Below are 19623 nucleotides of genomic sequence, written 5' to 3' on the forward strand. Positions count from 1 at the left end.
CCAGCACAAGTGGTGGATGCAGGTTCACATTCAACATTTAAGAGAAATCAGAATCAGATTTAATATCACTGACATACATCGTGAAACTTGCTGTTATTCGGCTTCAGTGCATTGTGATACATAATATTGAAATCTGTGAATTACAGTAAAAAATATATACAATGCCTATAAAAAGTATTCACCTCCTCTTGGAAGTTTTCATGTTTGATTGTTTTACAACATTGACTCACAGTGGATTGTTTTGACACTTTCATGTCAAAGTGAAAACAGATCTCTACAAAATTGTTTCGATGTGCAAAGCTGATAGAGACCTATCCACACAGACAAATATAAAACACAAAATAATTGATTACGTAATTACTCACCCCCTTCAAATCAGTATTTAGTAGATGCACCTTTGGCAGCAATTGCAGCCTTGGGTCTGTGTGGATAGGTCTCTATCAGCTTTGCACATCTGGACACTGCAATATTTCCCTATCCTTCTTTCAATAATGCTCAAGCTCTGTCAGATTACATGGGGATCGTGAATGAACAGCCAAGTCCAGCCACAAATTCTCAACTGGATTGAGGTCTGGACTCTGACTTAGCCACTCACTCCAAGACATTAACGTTTTTAAGCCATTCCTGTGTAGTTTTGGCTTTATGCTTGGAGTCATTGTCTTGCTGGAAAACAAATCTACTCTCAATTTGTAGTTCCCTTGAAGACTGCATCAGGTTTTCCTCCAGGATTTCCCTGTATTTTGCTGCATTCATTTTACTCTCTACCTTCACAAGCCTTCCAGGGCCTGCTGCAGTGAAGCATCCCCACAGCATGATGCAGCCACCATGATGCTTCACGGTAGGGTTGGTGTGTTTTTGATGATGTGTGGTGTTTGGCTCACGCCAAACATAGCATTTAGTCTGATTGCCAAAGAGCTCAATTTTGGTTTCATCAGACCATAGAACCTTCTTCCAGCTGACTTCAGAGTCTCCCACATGCCTTCTGGCAAACCCTAGCCAAGATTTCATGTGAGTTTTTTTTCAACAGTGGCCTTCTCTTTGCCACTGTCCCATAAAGCTGTGACTGGTGAAACACCCAGACAACAGTTGTTGTATGCATAGTCTCTCCCATCTCAGCCACTGTTGCTTATGACTTCTCCAGAGTTGTCATAGGTCTCTTGGTGGTCTCCCTCACTTGTACCCTTCTTGCACGGTCACTCAGTTTTTGAGGATGGCCTGCTCTAGGCAGATTTACAGTTGTGCCATATTCTTTCCATTTCTTGATGATTGACAACTGTACTCCAAAGGATATTCAGTGACTTGGAAATTTTCTGCATCCATCTTCTGAGGGTTTTCATTAACCTTTTGCAGAGTTGTTTGGAGTGTTCTTTAGTCATCATGGTGTAGTTTTTGCCAGGGTACTGACTCACCAGCAGTTGGACCTTTCAGATACAGGTCTATCTTTACTGCAATCAATTGAAACACCTTGACTGCACACAGGTCTCCAAAAACCAGCTGGCTGCACCAGAGATGATTTGGTGTGTCATATTAAAGGGGGTAAATACTTATGCCATCAACTATTTTGTGCTTTATGTTTGCAATTAATTTAGATCACTTTGTAGAGATCTGTTTTCAGTTTGACACGAAAGAATCTTTTTCTGTTGATCAGTGTCAAAGAAGCCAAGCTAATCAACTGTGATTCAATGTTGTAAAACAATAAAACATGAAATCTTCCAGTGGGGGGGGGGGGTTTGAATACTTTTTATAGGCACTGTATATGTTAAAAAGTTAAATTGAATAAGTAGTGAAAAAAAAGAAGCTGTTTCTGAATCACTGAGTGTGGATTCAAGTTCAAGTTTATTGTCATCTGACTGTACATATAAACAACCAAACGATACAATGTTCCTTTGGAGCAACACACACAAAATGCTGGAGGAACTCAGCAGGCCAGGCAGCATCTATGGTAAAACAGTCAACTTTTTTGGGCTGAAACCCTTCGGCAAGACAGACTGTGCTTTTTCCCATAGATGCTGCCTGGCCTGCTGAGTTCCTCCAGCACTTTGTGTGTGGTGCTGGGATTTCCAGCATCTGCAGATTTTCTCATCCTCTGGACCACTGTGCACCCATACAACATATATCACACACAGCACAGAAAACAAAATGTACTTCGAAGTGTATGTAATGCACAGCACGGGTAAACAGTAAACAGCTCGCTGTCCTTCTGACGAGACCTTGGTGGTGACAGGGTATTCATTAGTCTCACAGCCTGAGGGAAGAAGCTGTTCCCCAGTCTGACAGTCCCAGTTTTGGTCCGTCCTCTGTAGGGTCTTGCAGCCTGATGCCTTGCAGTTTCCGTATCACTCAATGATGCAGCCAAACAGGACTATTTCAATGGTGCTCCTGTAGAAAGTTGTTAGAATGGGTGGGGCAGCCTTGTGTCCCAATCTTTGAGAAAGTGATTAATGCCTTCTTCTTTGATGAGGAGGTGTTGTTGGTTTAGGTTAGATCATCAGGAGTTGCTGTGGGTCCAGGTTAGATGGTCAGGAGACATTTTGGTCCAGGTTAGAGTGTTACGTGGTTGGGATGGGTATGGAGGTGCAGTCAATGGAACTAAGCAGATTAATAGACTAGGTGGGCTGAAGGGCCTGTTTCTGTGCTTTATGATTCTATCATTTTATGCTGTACAGTCTTGTGATCTTGGGGTAATCATCATCATCATTATGTGCTGTTCTGTATGAGGTAGGCGATCATAGACTTCCATCTGTCTTAATCTGTCTTTCCATCTGTTGTTCTTATTCTTTCCTCTCTCGGTGACCATGATTGTGCTTGGCAAGTTTCTCTAAAGTTTTTGTTTCCATTGCCTTCTCTACAAGAAGGGTGACCCCAGTCATGAGCAACACTGTTCAGAGATTCACAACCATGAGAAAAGCTGCAGATGCTGGAAATGCAAGCAACACCCACGAAACGCTGGAGGAACTCTGCAGGTCAGGCAGCATCTGTGTAAATGAATAAGCAGTTGACGTTTCAGGCAGAAACCCTTCATCAGGACCGGGAAAAAAGATGAGAAGTCAGAGTAAGAAGGTAGGGGGAGGGGAGGAGGAAGTTTGCCTAGTGTTAGTGATCACATAACCAAGACTTGTGATACGCACCGGCTGCTCATATGACCAGCCACCACCTGCTTCCATGACTTTGTTGACACTGATCGGGGCGAAGCAGGTGCTACACCTTGCCCAAGGGTTACCTGCAGACTAGCAGAGGGAAGGAGTGCCTTACACCTCCTTTGGTGGAGACGAATCTCCTTCCCGCCACCCACTTGGGGTATCATCACTGCCATAACTCACATCACTTTAATGGCTTCTTAACTATTAAAGAGGCCACATTTAATGACTTCATTAAAAAAGAATCAATGCTTAAAGTTTTATGTTGTGGTTCCCAGGAGGCACTCACCATGAGTGCTGTTACATTACATTGTCAGTTTCTTCTTATGCAGAAGATTTTATTTCCTTCAGGATTAATAGCTGTTTGCTTTAGAAGAGCTGAATCCCAGCCAGACTGCTTCATAGCCCAGTGCCCTGTACCTGAGGTTGTCCTTTCATATTGAGGTAAATGGAGAGAGACTTGCTGACTCCACTCATTGTGGGATGTGTCCCTCTAGCAATTACAAAGAAGGGATTCCAGTGACTGTTAAATTAGGAGTTTGAGGAGATTTTTTATGACACCAAAGACACTTGTAAATTTCTACAGATGTAATGTGGAGAGCATTTTGACTGGGTGCTTCACCAAACCTCAACTAGTTCACTTTGCACCCCCATGGAACGCAGGAGGCTGAAGAAGTGTGGTAGATGATAGATGAACCCTTCCCATCTAGCCTCTTATTGTGACCTCTTGACCTTTCATCAGGACTCCATTCTCCATTCTGTCTCTCCTTTTACCCCTTCACTTCTCCATCAACTGCCCATGTCCTCCTCCTGGTGCCCCTTTCTCCCATGGTCCACTCCCCTCCTACCAGATTCCTTCTTCTTCAGCCGTTTACCTCTTCCACCAATCACCTCCCTGCTTCTTACTTCACCCACCCACCTTTCCCTACACCTGTCTCGTCTATCACCCGCCAGTTTATTCTCTTTTACCTCCCCCAGCCTTATTATTCTGGCGTCTGCCCCCTTCCTTTCTAGTCCTGATGAAGGGTCTGGGCTTGAAACATAGACTGTTTATTCTCCTTCAGCATGACCTGTTGAGTTCCTCCAACATTTTGTGTGTGTTGCCCAGGGTGGCATGGTAGTGTAATGGTTAGCACAACACTTTACAGTTATAACTTGGGGGAGTAGGAAGGAGTACAAGTGATAGGTGAAACCAGGTGAGGTGGAAGCTGGGGAAGGGGGGGTGAAGTGAGAAGATCAGAGGGAACAAGTGGAAGAGCTAAAGGGCTGAAGAGGAAGGAATCTAAAAGGAGAGGAGAGTGGAGCATTGGAGAACATAGAACATGGTAATCTACAGCACATTACAGGCCCTTCGGCCCACAAAGTTGTGCCGACCATGTAACCTACTCCAGAAACTACCTAGAATTTCCCTACTGCATAGCCCCCTATTTTTCTAAGCTCCATGTACCTAGCTAAGAGGCTCTTAAAAGACCCCATTGTATCCGCTTCCACCACCGTCGCTGGCAGAGCATTCCACACACCCACCACCCTCTGTGTGAAAAACTTACCCCTGACATCCCCCTTGTAACTACTTCCAAGCAGCCTACATCCACGTCCCCTCATATTAGCCATTTCAGCCCTGGGGAAAAGCCTCTGTCTATCCACATGATCAATGCTTCTCATCATCTTATACACCTCTATCAAGTCACCTCTCATCCACCATCACTTCAAGGAGAAAAGGCCAAGCTCACTCAACCTATTCTCATAAGGAATGCTCCCCAATCCAGGAAACATCCTTGTAAATCTCCTCTGCACTCTCTCTATAGTATCCACATCCTTCCTGTAGTGAGGTGACCAGAACTGAGCACAGTAAGGGGTAGAAGAGGGTCACTGTATTTATTTATTGAGATGCTGTGTGGAACAGGCCTTTCTGGCCTACAGTTCACACTGTCCAGCAATCCCTGATTTAACCCCGGCCTAACCACAGGACAAATTACAGTAACCGATTGACCTACCAACCAGTATGTCTATGGACTGTGGGAGGAGACCGGAGAACGAGGTAAAAACCCATGCGGTCACGGGGAAAACATACAAACTCTGTACCAGCAGCAGCAGGCATTATGCAGAGCTGATGGCTGCGTTTCCACCAGCATTTTGTGTGTATTGCTCCAGGCTTCCAGCATCTGCAGAATCTCGTGTTGGTGACTTCAAGGCTGTGGGTCTGCTGTCAGAGAGGTGAAGGAATGCTGATTCATTGTGAAGTAGGGACTGATATGAGGAGAGGACAAGTGGATGTGATCTCCCTCAGCCAGAGAGCAAGCAGAAGGGAAGGATTTAGTACATCAACAATCATGCAGGCAATCGCTGATAATGGATGGACTAAGCGGATTAAAGATAAAAGAATGAAAACAAAGTATTGACTCAGAAATCCTGCAAGTTCTGTATTAGAAATGGTTTTTGTTCTTAGATCTGTACAACACCACCATCTCTGCCCCATTCTGCTTTGATGCCCTTTGTTGAAAAAGTGGATGTGGAGTTGATGTTTCCTATAGTGAGGGTTTCTAGAACCAGAGGGCACGGCCTTAGAATAGAAGGATAACCCCTGAGAACAGAGATGGAGAGGACTTTCTTTAGCTGGAGGTGGGTGAATCTGTGGAATTAATTGCCACAGATGGCTGTGGAGGCCAAGTCATTGGGTATATTTAAAGCAGAGGTTAATAGATTCTTGATTAGTAAAGGCATCAAAGGTTATGGGGAGCACGTAGGTAAGAAATTAGACATGATGGAATGGTAAGCATACGATGGGCTGAGTGGCCTACTTCTGCCCCTATGACATTTGGTCTTTGGAGATGTGAGGAGGAAGAACATACAAACATACACAGGACATACAGACACTACACACAGACATCTCCAGAAGTCAGGATTAATCCCGATTCTCTGCAATAGCAAGGCAGTGGCTCTACCGTTCGCGCGACACCTGCTGGGCGGGCTGTGCCCTTTCCTAACCCCTTTCTCAAGGCAAACTGGCGCAGACTACGGCTGGCATGTTTCCAAACAGGGGAACGAACTGGGGACTCCCCAATCCTTGTGAGCATAGTCTCTCACTGAGTGTGCTTGTCCCCATCTCGCTGCCGTAAGCACTCTATATTTGTCTTTTGGAAGGTAAACCAGGCCTATAAATGTATCTGATATCCCAGAACCAGACTCAACAGCCAGCTGTGATGTCAGTAACCCACTTCCAGTCTCAAAAAGAGCCAAAAATAGTTGGTTTGAAAGCTGACGGTGTTCCTCCTAAGATCTGGTACAGAGGATCGACACACAGGAAGCAGCTGCAGACGGATAAAGTTCAGGACATGAAGGCTTTAGAACCGCACGCTCACACCTATTGGGAACACAAGCTGGACTGCCGCACTGCAGTGGCATTTAGTAAGGATAGTCAGTCACTGCCTTGATATCATCATAAACTAATCAAATTAAGCCCCCTAATGTGATTTCAGAGACATTTTGACACCAAGAAGCTGTGAAGTTATGCATTGTGGCTGCCCAGGAGGAGGTGGGTCGAAAAAATAAGACAGAACTTCTCTCATAGTATGACCTTCATGCAGCAAGAGGTGAAGCTATTTTGTGCACAGAAAGATCAAACACAGCAACTTGACAATGGCCAGAAAATCTGCTTTCATTGATGTCAACGCAATACAACAAATTTCATGTCCTACACTCAGTGGCTACTTTATTAGGTATCACTGAGTGAATGTTTGTGATCTTCTGCTCCTGTATCCCATCCACTTCAAGGTTTGACATGTTGTACACTCAGAGATGCTCTTCTGCACACCGGTGTTGTAACGTGTGGTTATCTGAGTTACCGTCACCTTTCTGTCAGCTTGAACCAGCCTGGCCATTCTCCTCTGACCTCTCTCATTAACAAGGTGTTTTCACCCACTGAACTGATGCTCACTGGATTTTTTTTTGTTTTTCACACCATTCTCTGTAAACTCCAGAGACTGAGAGTACTCAAACCACCCCATTTGATTAGATTAGATTCAACTTTATTGTCATTGTATTAAGTACAGATACAAAGCCAATGAAATGCAGTTAGCATCTGACCAGAAATGCAAAAAATAGTGTAATTTACAAAATAACTGTGAATAAAAAGTAAGTGCTACAGCACACAAATATAAAAGTACTGAGGCAGTACAATACGGGTGCAATACTGCTTAGCGCTGTGATGAGAGGTTCAGCAGGGTCACAGCCTCAGGGAAGAAGCTCTTCCTGTGCCTGCTGGTGCGGGAACGGAGGCTCCCAACAACCAACCATGGTTTTACATCACATTTCTTCCCCATTTTGAAGTTTGGTCTGAATAACAAATGAATCTCTCACTGCGTCTGCATGCTTTAATGCGTTGTGTTGCTGACACTTGATTGGCTGGTTAGATATTTGCATTAACGATCAGGTGTCAAGTGGATCTAGTAAAATCCCAGGAGCTCAGCAGTTTCTGAGATACTCAAAACACCCCAATCGTTCCACGGTCAAAGTCACTTATATCTTCCCTGTTCTAATGTTTGGTCTGAACAGCAACGGAACCTCTTGGCGGTAACTCAGATAAACGCGTTTCAACAGTGATGTGCAGAAGAGCATCTCTCAACGTACACTCAGTGGCCACTTTATTAAGTACTTCGTGAACCTTCTGAAGAGGCCACTGTGTATACATTTTCTTTGATAAGAAATTTACTTTGAATATCGGAATGGAGTATAAATCACATAGATTCCATGAACCTGAAATATAAGCCGTTGTTTCAATGAATTATAATATTTTCGGTCAGCTTATCCTATCAATACACCTGGTTGTCATCACGATGAAATCTATGAACCTGAATAACTCTGAAAACTTTTGCATGTTTTTAGATTATGAGAGCACTCAGTCCTCTTTTATTGTCATTTAGAAATGCAGACATGCATTAAGAAATGTTACAATGTTTCTCCGGAATGATATCACAGAAAACAGGACAAACCAAAGACTAACACTGACAGAACCACATAATTATAACATATAGTTACAGCAGCGCAAAGCAATACCATAATTTGATGAAGAACAAACCATGGGCACGGTAAATAAAGTCTCAAAAGTCCCCGAGTCGATCGACTCCCGAGTCCCCGATAGCAGGTGGCAAAAGGGAGAAACTCCCTGCCATAAACCTCCAGGCACCGTCAACTTGCCGATGCCTTGGAAGCAGCCGACCACAGCCGACACTGAGTCCATCCGTCCGAAAACTTCGGGCTTCCGACCAGCCCCTCGGATACAGCCTCCCGAGCGCCATCCTCTGCCGAGCGCCTTCGACCTCGCCCCGACCGCTGAAACACGCAAAGCCGAGGATTTCGGGGCCTTCTGCTGCGGAGATTCCGGTTACCACACAGTAGCAGCGGCAGCGAAGCGGGCATTTCAGAAGTTTTCCAGATGTTCCTCCGTACTCTCACGTCCGTCTCCATCAAATCAGAATTGTGCACGGTCCCCTACTTGACAGATAACAGACATCACCACCGAAGTGGGCCGTCGCGCAGCCATCTTCTTCTCCTTCGAATTCAGAATCAGATCAGGTTTAATATAAATGGCATATGCTTTGAAATATGTTGGTTTGCAGTATGTACATCATAAAAAACTATTAATTACAAAGATATATATATAATTAATTGAGTAATGCAAGAATAGAACAAAAAAAGGGGGAAAATGGTGAGGTAGTGTTCATGGGTTCACTATCCATTCAGAAGTCTGATTATGGAGGGAAGAAGCTGTTCCTAAAACGTTGAGTGTGTGTGTTTTCAGGCTCCTGTCCCTCTTCCATGATGGTAGCAATGAGAAGAGGACATGTCCTGAATGCTGGGGGTCCTTAATTCTGGATGCCTCCTTGATGATGAAGCATTCCCTTTTGAAGATGTCCTCAATGCTGGGGAGTTTGAAGATGTCCTCAATGCTGGGGAGTTTGAAGATGTCCTCGATGCTGGGGAGGCTAGTGCCTTTAATGGACCTGGCTGAGTTTGTAACTTTCTGCAGCTTCTTCCGATCCTGTGCAGTGCCCCCTCCATTCCAGATGGTGATGCAACTACTTAGAGAGCTCCCTATGGTACATCTGTAGAAATTGGCGAGAGTCCTTGGTGACATACCAAATCTCTTCAAACTCCTGATGAGAAACAGCCTCTGTGGTGCTTTCTTTGACATTGCATCAATATGTTGGGCCCATAATGAGGTTCTGTGCTTGTTTTCCATTCTAACTTGCTATATTGAAGATCGAAATTCTATACCTTCAATTGGTTGTGATAGGCCTTGGTGTAAAGGCTTATCAGAAAAACTATTCATTTGGATGTACGCTGTAAGTACCCTGACACTTTGTAGTTAATGCAGAGTACCACGTCTTTTGTGCCTTTATTTTGTCTTCCTAATGAGCTGGTGGAGCGGGTCACATTTTCAGCACTCTCTGCCTGGGCTGTGAGCCTCTGCAGCAGTCAGCTTCACTTTGCGCACTTACATTGGAGCTGACAGCACGTTACGGAATGCCGCAGCTGTCCGGGGAGTACCTGTCAGGTTGAGAGTACATCAAGGTGGAACCCAGATGCTTTGAGCAGCCTCCTTTGTGCAAATGCCTGCTGCTTGCTGAATGTCTTTTCATGCATTTAATTCATTTGACTGATAGGGGTCTCAAGGAGGGAGCAGCTTCTGCAAAACCACTCCAGAGGTATCAGTGCAAACTCAAAGTTGAAATTTATTATCAATGTAAATATATGTCGCCATATACAAACCCAACATTCACTTTCTTGCTGGCACACTCAGTGAATCCAAGAACCGTAATAGAAACAATGAAAGACCACACCCAGCACAATGGACAGGCAATCAGTGTGCAAAAGACAACAAACTCCAGATACAAAAAGAGGTAGAAAAGAAATAATAATAATAGTAAATAAGTAAACAATAAATATCTAAAACATGAGATGAAGAGTCCTTGAAAGTGAGTCCATAGGTTGTGGGATCAGGTCATTGTTGTCGTGAGTGAAATTATCCTCACTGGTTCAAGGTCCTGATGGTTGAGGAGTAATGACTGTTCCTGAACCTGGTGGAGTGAGTCCTGAGGCTCCTGCACCTTCTTCCTGATGGCTACAGTGAGAAGAGGGTATGATCTGGGTAGTGGGGTCCTTGATGATGGATGGTACTTTCTTACGACAGCTCAGTGGTGGCAAGGGTTTTACTTGTGATGAACTGGGCCGTATCCACTGCTTCTCCTAGGATTTTCTGTTCAAGGGCATTGGTGTTTCCATGCCAGGCCGTGACGCAGGCAGTTGAAAGCATCCCACCTGGATGCATTAGGGCTTAGTGTAGTAACTGCACTGACTGTGATCACAAGAAACAGCAGAGTTGTGGACACACCTCAGCACAACACAGAAACCAGCGTCCCCTGCATGTACTTTGTCTACACTTCTCACTGCCTCAGTAAAGCAGCCAGCATAATCAAAGACCCCACCCATCCTGGAGGTTCTTTGCTTCTCCCTTCTCCAATCAGGCAGAAGATACAAAGCAACACACACAAAATACTGGAAGAACTCAGCATGTCTGGCAGCATTCATGGAAATGAACAAACAGTTGATGAAGCAGATACAAAGACCTGACTACACGTTCAACCAGGCTCAAAGACAGAGTAACAGTATCTAATTGAGACAGCCAATAGAGCCTGTCTTGGGTCAAACTACTTAGATGTCACTGCCATGAAAGCTCCTCTACTTCCTCAGGAGGCTAAAGAATAGTAACATTCCCTCTGAGCCTCAATAATTTGTATTGATGCACCCTTGAAAGTATCCTAATGGATGTGTCGTGGCTTGGTATGACAGCTGCTCTGCCCAAGACCCCAAGAAACTTCAGAGAGTTGTGGACACAGCTCAGCACATCACAGAAACCAGCCTCCCCTCCATGGCAAACGAGAAAATTTGCAGATGCTGAAAATCTGAGCAACGCACACAAAATGCTGGAGGAACTTAACAGGCTAGGCAGCATCCATAGAAAAGAGTGTAGTCGACATTTTGGCCGAGACCCTTCATCAGGACCTGACGTTATGACTTTTCACCTATTGTCTACCTGCACTACTCTTTCGCTGTAGCTGTTATGCTTTATTCTCCATTCTTTCCCTTGTACTAGCTCACTGCACTGATGTGATGAATTGATCTGTATGAAAGATAAGCTTTTCAATGTAAGTTCAAAACCATAACAATGAAAATCAAATTCCAATTCCAATTCCAAATAGTGCTGCAGAAACACTGAGGTACGTTTACGTTTTGACTGACTTGAGTGGGACTAAAACCTTCAAGCTGTTGAGAGAGCCCAGAGGAGATGCAACCCCATGACTGAGGGAAAGCTGAAGAATGGAAATAGATAAACACAAGAGATTCTGCAGATGCTGGAAATACAGAGTCGTCGTCGTCATCTTCTTTTTAAGTCCATCACTCCTACTGGGGCATAGGCTGCCGACAGCAGCTGACCAGAGTCCTCTGTCCTTGGCCAGTCCTTCAAGGTGTAGCCCACTGGAGAACCTTCTTTCCCAGGGATGAGGTCTTTCATGTTTCTGTTGGCATTTCTGTAGCTCTGGGTTACATATGGGATGGGGTTTCTAGCCCCATGTCCAACCTTTCTCCTTTCACAGCCGGGCTTGACGGAGTTTGGAAATCCAGAGGGACAGACGCAAAGTTCTGGAGGAACTTAACAGGTCAGGCAGCATCTATGGAGCGGAAGAAAGAGACAGAAGGACTTGGCTGAAACATCGCCTCTATTCCTCTCCAGAGATGCTGCCTGACCTGCTGAGTTCCTCCAGCATTGTATATGTGTTAGGCTTGAAATCGAAGAGCCCAGGGAGGACCGGAAGGGGAGGTCTTTGGCCAGTTAACTAATGAAGATAAAAATTTAAAAACTGAATTGCCCATTCTGGAGGCGGTACAGGTCAACAAGAATGTCGGAGAGTGGGTGAATGGACTTGTCGTCGGTTTGGATGAGAGTTTGATAGTTTTGATTAAGTAGTTTGAAACTGTAGTCATGCTGGAGGAAGGGTTCAGGATTCAAGATTTAAATTTATTTATCACGTGTATGTGGAAAGATACACCCAATGGCCAATCGATTAACTACCTCCTGTACCTCACAGAGTAGCCACTGAGTGTACATTCATGGTCTTCTGCTGCTGTAGCCTATCCAAATCAAGGTTCGATGTGCTGTATATTCAGAGAGACTCCTCTGCACCCCATTGTTGGTACGCGTGATTCTTTACTTTGTGGTACAGCACGGAATAAGTTTTTCCAACCCTTCAACCCACACTGCCCCAGCAACCCCCGACAAACCTGCTTAACCCTAAGCTCATCACAGGACAACTTACAATGACCAATTAGCATACTGGGTTAGTCTTTGGACTGTAGAAGGAAACCGGAGTACCTGTCTGAAAACCCACACATTCCACAGGGAGGGTGTACAGACTCCTCACAGAATGGCGTGAGCTGTATTAGTGTCACACTGACCACTACGATCCCATGGTCGTTCGAGTTACTGTCACCTTCCTGTCAGCCTGAACCAGTCTGGCCATTCTCCTCTGACCTCTCTCATTAACAAGCCTGCTCAATGGGCAGAAGCCTTCTGCGGCATTTTCACCCACAGAACTCACCGGATGGTTTTTGTCTTTCATACCATTCTCCATAAACTCCAGAGACTATTGCGCATGAAAATCCCAGTCATTCAGCAATCCCTGAGATACGTCTGGCACACAGTCATTCCACAGTCAAAGTCACTTAGATCACATTTCTTCCCCATTCTGATGTTTGGTCTGAACAACTGGACCTCTTGACCATGTCTACATGCTTTTATACATTGAGTTGCTGCCACGTGATTGGTTGATTAGATATTTGCATTAATGATCAGGTGTACAGGTGTATCTGATAAAGTGGCCACTGGGTGTATCATGAAATGCTTCATTTGCAGTAACGACTAACACACCTGAGGATGTGCTGGGGACAGCCCGAAAGTGTCGCCCCACTTTCCAGTGCCAACACAGCATGTCCACAATGCCCAACGTTTATCTAGACCACAGCACTTCACAGCTCTCCCATCCATGTACCTATCCAAATATATATTAAATGTTAAAATCCACACTCTCACCAGTCTCCGAGTGAAGACGTTCCTCTCTTGTTCCCCTTAAACATTTCACCTTTCACCCTTAAATCATGACCTCTAAGCCTGCTTCCTATCTATGTACCCCTTCTTCCTACACATGGTCCATGTCCCCCCATTCTCTGCATATTCATCTTCAACGTTCAAATTCAACTTATTATAAAAGTACGTACATGTCACCACACTGTACTACCTTGAGACTTAGTTTCTTGCAGGGATTTACATGAAAATAAATAAATATGTATTGTGTTTTGCACCCTGGTCCCAGAGGGACGTTGTTCCGTGTACACGAACATAGTCACAGAACACTCCAGCACAGAAACAGGACAACTCACACAAAATGCTGGAGCAACTCAGCAGGCCAGGTAGCACCTATGGAATAAAGCACAGCTGCTGTTTCAGGTCAGGACCCTGTTGAAGTTTCTTAGATTTCCAGTATCTGCAGATTTTCTCTTGTTTGTGACAGAAACAGGACCTTTGGCCCATCTAGTCTGAACTGGACCATTAGTCTGCCAATCTGTTCCGTAGACCTGCACTCAGACCTATATCCTCCATACCTCTCCCATCCATGTGTTATTCAACATTCTCTTAAATGTTGAAATCGAACCCCTGGCAGCTCGCTTCACACTCGCACCACCCTCTGAGTGAAGAAGTTTTCCACACATTCCGCCTATCCATACTTTGATCATAAACTTTACTTTAAACTTTCGCTCATGGTGGTGCTTCACAGCCTTTCACTATCTTCTGTGTTTCTGTACCAGGAGCTCTTCACTGCGGAGTGCAAGTTCAAAGAGTCCGTGTTTGAGAACTACTACGTCATCTACTCTTCGACGCTGTACCGGCAGCAGGAGTCTGGCAGAGCCTGGTTCCTGGGCCTCAACAAAGAGGGGCAGGTGATGAAGGGAAACCGTGTCAAAAAGACCAAGCCGTCTTCTCATTTCCTCCCCAAGCCAATCGAAGGTAGGCACCCACTTCTGCATTTTTGTTTCATAATTTTTTATTTATTTATTGAGATACAGCGTGGATACAGCCAACCAGCAACCCTCGGTTTAACCTGAGCCTAATCGCAGGACAATTTACAATGATCAGTTAACCCAGCAACTGGTATGCCTTTGGTCTGTGGGAGGAAACTGGAGCAATCGTGGGAAAAACGTACAAACTCCTTACATACAGTGGCTTATGGTTGTGGGGTAATAACTGTTCCTGAACCTGGTGATGTGGGACGTCCTTCTCAATGGCAGCAGCGAGAAGACAGCATGGCTCGGATGGCGGGGGTCCTTGATAGTGGATGCTGTTTCCTGTGACAGCGTTTCGTGTGGTTGTGCTCACTGGTGGGGAGGGCTTTACCCGTGATTGACTGGGCCGTATCAACTACCTTTTGTAGGTTCTTCTGTTCAAGGGCAAACATGTCAGGGAACTACTGACGATAAGAGACACCAAATCTGGGCTGGGGAGGGAGGGAGCATCGACTCAGACCATGAGAGGCCTGCGTTGGGCACTTTCATGCCTTACAAGGGGCAGATTGGAAGTCTGTGTGGGGCACCACTCCTCGCACAGACTAGAGCAATGTGTGGTTAAGTGCCTTGTTGAAGGACACAAACACGCTGCCACAGCTGAGGCTCGAACTAGCAACCTTCAGATCACTAGATGAACGCCTTAACCACTTGGCCACGTGCCCAACCATCTGGGCTGGGGAACAGTTAAATTCGATTAATAGCTGTGAAATTGCCCATTTAGCAGATGTGAATCTCAAATATCAAAGTAAATTTATTGTCAAAGTACAGATATATAACTATATTCAGCCCTGAGATTCATTTTCTTGTGAGCATACACAATAAATCTATAGAATAATAACTATAACAGAATCAATGAAAGACCAGAGTGCAGAAGACAGCAAACTGTGCAAATGCAAAATGAAGAAATAATAATTATAAATAAATAAGCAATAAATATTGAGAACATGAGATGAAGAGTCCTCGAAAGTGAATCCATTGGTTGTGGCAACAGTTCAGTGTTGGGGTGAGTGAAGTTATTCCCTCTGGTTCAAGAGCCTGATGGTTGAGAGGTTAGAGCTGTTCCTGAACCTGGTAGTGTAGGTCCTGAGGCTCCTGTACCTCCTTCCTGATGGCAGCAGCAAGAAAGACAGATTTGAAATGCTATTTTTTGAAAATTCTATTCTGAAACATTTCTTTCTAAGTGAGTTTTTAATCCTTGTTCAAGGGGTTTTAGCTTAAATTGTGTAAGGTGTAGCGCCTACGTGAGTTAACCAAAGGATGATAAACACAAGAGATGCTGAAAATCCGGAACACCTTTGCTCCATGGGATTTCCCAGTGGCCACTCATTTTTAATTCTACTTGCCGTTCCCATTTACATTCTGACCTGTTGGCGCATGGGCTCCTATACTGCCACAATGAGGCCACACTCAGGCTGGATGAGCAACACCTTGTACTCTGGGTAGCCTCCAACCTGATGGCACGAACAGCAACTTCCCTAACTTCTGGTAGTTTCTTTCCAGCTACCTTTCTCTCTTTCTCCATTCCCCATTCTGGTTCTTCTCTCACCCCTTCTTGTCTCCTCACTTCCCACTGGTGTCCCTTTCCCCCATGCTCCACTGCCACCTCCTATCAGATTCCTTCATCTTCAGCTCTTCTCCTCTTCCACCTATCACCTCGCAGATTCTTGCTTCAGCCCCACTCCCCCACCCACCTACCTTCCTCCTCACCTGGTCGCACCTATCACGTGCCAGCTTGTACTCCTCACCCATCTTACTCTTCCTTTCCAGTCCTGATGAAGGGTCTCAGCCCCTCTATTCCCCTCCATTGATGCTGCCCGACCTGCTGAGTTCTTTAAGCATATTTTTGTGTAAATTAAAGATGACATTCCTTACAGTCATTATATTTACCATTCCATGTGAAAAACACAGATTATTCACAATTACACATTTTCTTTCGATATATATATTCGGCTTGCTCTGCTGGCTTTGTGAATGTAACTGCACTCTTTATTCTGAGCAGACGCTGGAAGTCCAAAGTAACATGCACAAAATGCTGGAGGAACTCAGCAGGTCAGGCAGCATCTGTGGAGAGGATTAAAGAGTAGGCATTTGAGGCCTGATGAAAGGCCTCGACCTGAAATGTCGACTCTTTTTTCCTCTGTTTTTGTTCGAGCTCCCAGCTGGTGTGCTGCAAGGAGACACTCTGGCACCCTACATCTTTATAATCATCTTTGATTACGCTCTACGTCAAGCTACCAAAGATCATGACAAGCTTGGTTTTACCATAAAACCAGGACGAACCAAAAGGATCAGACCAGTTACGCTCACAGATCTCGATTTTGCAGATGACATCGTCCTGCTCTCTGACCTGATGGAGGAAGCACAGCAGCTACTGACAAAAGTGGTAATTGAGTGCAGTAAAGTTGGACTTCACCTAAACGCTAAAAAGACAGAGTACATGGCGTTTAACTGTGACGAAGGTACTCTCAAGACCGTAAAGAATGATACCATTAAGAAAGTCTTTGACTTCAAGTACCTCAGGCCAAGAATGATGAGTTCGGAGGAGGACATAAAGATACGCGCTATGAATGACAGAAAGGAAATCTGGAAGTGGAACCTGACCAGAGGCCTTAAAAAGAGGATCTTCACAGCAGTCATAGAGTCCATTCTCACGTACGGATGCGAGACATGGACACCCACCAAGACTATATGAAAGTCTCTAGATGGTTTATGAAATATTCTTGCAGGTAGGTTTCCTAGAGAGGCTCCAGTGGATTTAAACTAGATACAAGGGGGGAGGGGAAGCAGAGTGTAGGAACAGATGTCGGGGAGAAGGAAGAAAAAGAAAATAGTAAAGTTGTTTGCACCGTTAGTGATAAACAGAGAGTAAGAGGTGGAAAATTTCTTAAATGCGTTTATTTTAATGCGAGGAGCATTATAAGAAACGTGGACGAGCTTAGAGCATGGATTGATACCTGGAAGTATGATGTGGTAGCTATTAGTGAAACATGGTTACAGGAGGGGTGTGATTGGCAACTAAATATTCCTGAATTTCGTTGCTTCAGGTGTGATAGAATCAGAGGGACAAGAGGGGGAGGTGTTGCATTGCTTGTCAGAGAAAATATTACAGTGGTGCTTTGGCAGGATAGATTAGAGGGCTCATCTAGGGAGGCTATTTGGGTGGAATTGAGGAATGGGATAGGTGTAGTAACACTTATAGGGGTGTATTATAGACCACCTAAAGGGGAGCGAGAAGTGGAAGAGCAAATTTGTAAGGAGATAGCAGATATTTGTAGTAAGCACAAGGTTGTGATTGTGGGAGATTTTAATTTTCCACATATAGACTGGGAAGCCCATACTGTAAAAGGGCTGGATGGTTTGGAGTTTGTAAAATGTGTGCAGGATAGTTCTTTGCAGCAATACATAGAGGTACCAACTAGAGAAGGGGCAGTGTTGGATCTCCTGTTAAGGAATGAGATAGGTCAGGTGACGGAGGTATGTATTCGGGAGCACTTCAGGTCCAGTGATCACAATGCCTTTAGTTTCAATATAATTATGGAGAAGGATAGGATTGAGATTTTTGATTGGAGAAAGGCTAACTTTGAGGAGATGCAAAATGATTCAGAAGGAGTGGATTGGGACAAATTGTTTTATGGGAAGGATGTAATAGAGAAATTTAAAGGTGAAATTTTGAGGGTACAGAATCTTTATGTTCCTGTTATGTTGAAGGGAAAAGTTAAAAGTTTGAGAGAGCCATGGCTTTCAAGGGATATTGGAAACTTGGTTCGGAAAAAGAGAGATATCTACAATAAATGCAGGCAGCATGGAGTAAATGAGGTGCTCGAGGAATATAAAGAATGTAAAAGGAATCTTAAGAAAGAAATTAGAAAAGCTAAAAGGAGATATGAGGTTGCTTTGGCAAGTAAGGTGAAAATAAATCCAAAGGGTTTCTACAGTTATATTAATAGCAAAAGCATAGTGAGGGATAAAATTGGTCCCTTAGAGAATCAGAGTGGACCCAAAAGAGATGGGAGAGATTTTGAACAATTTCTTTTCTTCGGTATTCACTAAGGAGAAGGATATTGAATTGTGTAAGGTAAGGGAAAAAGTAGGGAAGTTATGGAAACTATGATGATTAAAGAAGAAGTAGTACTGGCGCTTTTAAGGAATATAAAAGTGGATAAGTCTCCGGGTCCTGACAGGACATTCCTTAGGATCTTGAGGGAAATTAGTCATTAGAAACGGGGATGGTGTTGGAGGATTGGCGTATTGCTTATGTTGTTCCATTGTTTAAAAAGGGTTCTAAGAGTAAACCTAGCAATTATTGGCCTGTGAGTTTGACGTCGGTGATGGGTAAAATGATGGAAAGTACTCTTAGAGATGGTATATATGATCATCTGGATAGACAGGGTCTGATTAGGAACAGTCAACATGGATTTGTGCGTGGAAGGTCATGTTTGACAAATTTATTGAATTTTTTGAAAAGGTTACTAGGAAAGCTGACGAGGGTAAAGCAGTGGATGTTGTCTATATGGACTTCAGTAAGGCCTTTGACAAGGTTCCACATGGAAGGTTAGTTAGGAAGGTTCAATCATCAGGTATTAATATTGAAGTAGTAAAATGGATTCAGCAGTGGCTGGATGGGAGATGCCAGAGGGTAGTGGTGGATAGCTGTTTGTCAGATTGGAGGCCAATGACTAGTGGTGTGCCTCAGGGATCTGTACTGGGTCCAATGTTGCTTGTCATGTACATAAATGATCTGGATGATGGGGTGGTAAATTGGATTAGTAATTATGCAGATGATACTAAGATAGGTGGCGTTGTGGATAATGAAGTAGGTTTTCAAAGCTTGCAGAGAGATTTAGGCCAGTTAGAAGAGTGGGCTGAAAGATGGCAGATGGAGTTTAATGCTGATAAATGTGAGGTGCTACATTTTGGTAGGACTAATCAAAATAGGACGTACATGGTAAATGGTAGGGCATTGAAGAATGCAGTAGAACAGAAGGATCTAGGAATAATGGTGCATAGTTCCCTGAAGGTGGAATCTCATGTGGATAAGGTGGTGAAGAAAGCTTTTGGTATGCTGGCCTTTATAAATCAGAGCATTGAGTATAGGAGTTGGGATGTAATGTTAAAATTGTACAAGGCATTGGTAAGGCCAAATTTGGAGTATTGTGTACAGTTCTGGTCACTGAATTATAGGAAAGATGTCAACAAAATAGAGAGAGTACAGAGAAGATTTACTAGAATGTTACCAGGGTTTCATCACCTAAGTTACAGAGAAAGGTTGAACAAGTTAGGTCTGTATTCTTTGGAGCGAAGAAGGTTGAGG

General features: G+C 44.2%; 1 protein-coding gene across 2 annotated transcripts in view; it reads left to right on the plus strand.

The window, feature by feature from the left end:
• LOC134345116 (fibroblast growth factor 12) overlaps positions 1 to 19623 on the plus strand; it is a 403897-nt gene that overhangs the window by 361977 nt on the left and 22297 nt on the right. For both annotated transcript variants that reach the window (XM_063045290.1, XM_063045291.1), the window contains one exon: positions 14058 to 14256. In XM_063045290.1, coding sequence (XP_062901360.1) covers positions 14058 to 14256 — 199 coding nt within the window. The remainder of the gene's footprint in view (positions 1 to 14057; positions 14257 to 19623) is intronic.

Source organism: Mobula hypostoma, chromosome 4 (assembly GCF_963921235.1).
Source record: "Mobula hypostoma chromosome 4, sMobHyp1.1, whole genome shotgun sequence".
NCBI lineage: Eukaryota > Metazoa > Chordata > Chondrichthyes > Myliobatiformes > Myliobatidae > Mobula > Mobula hypostoma.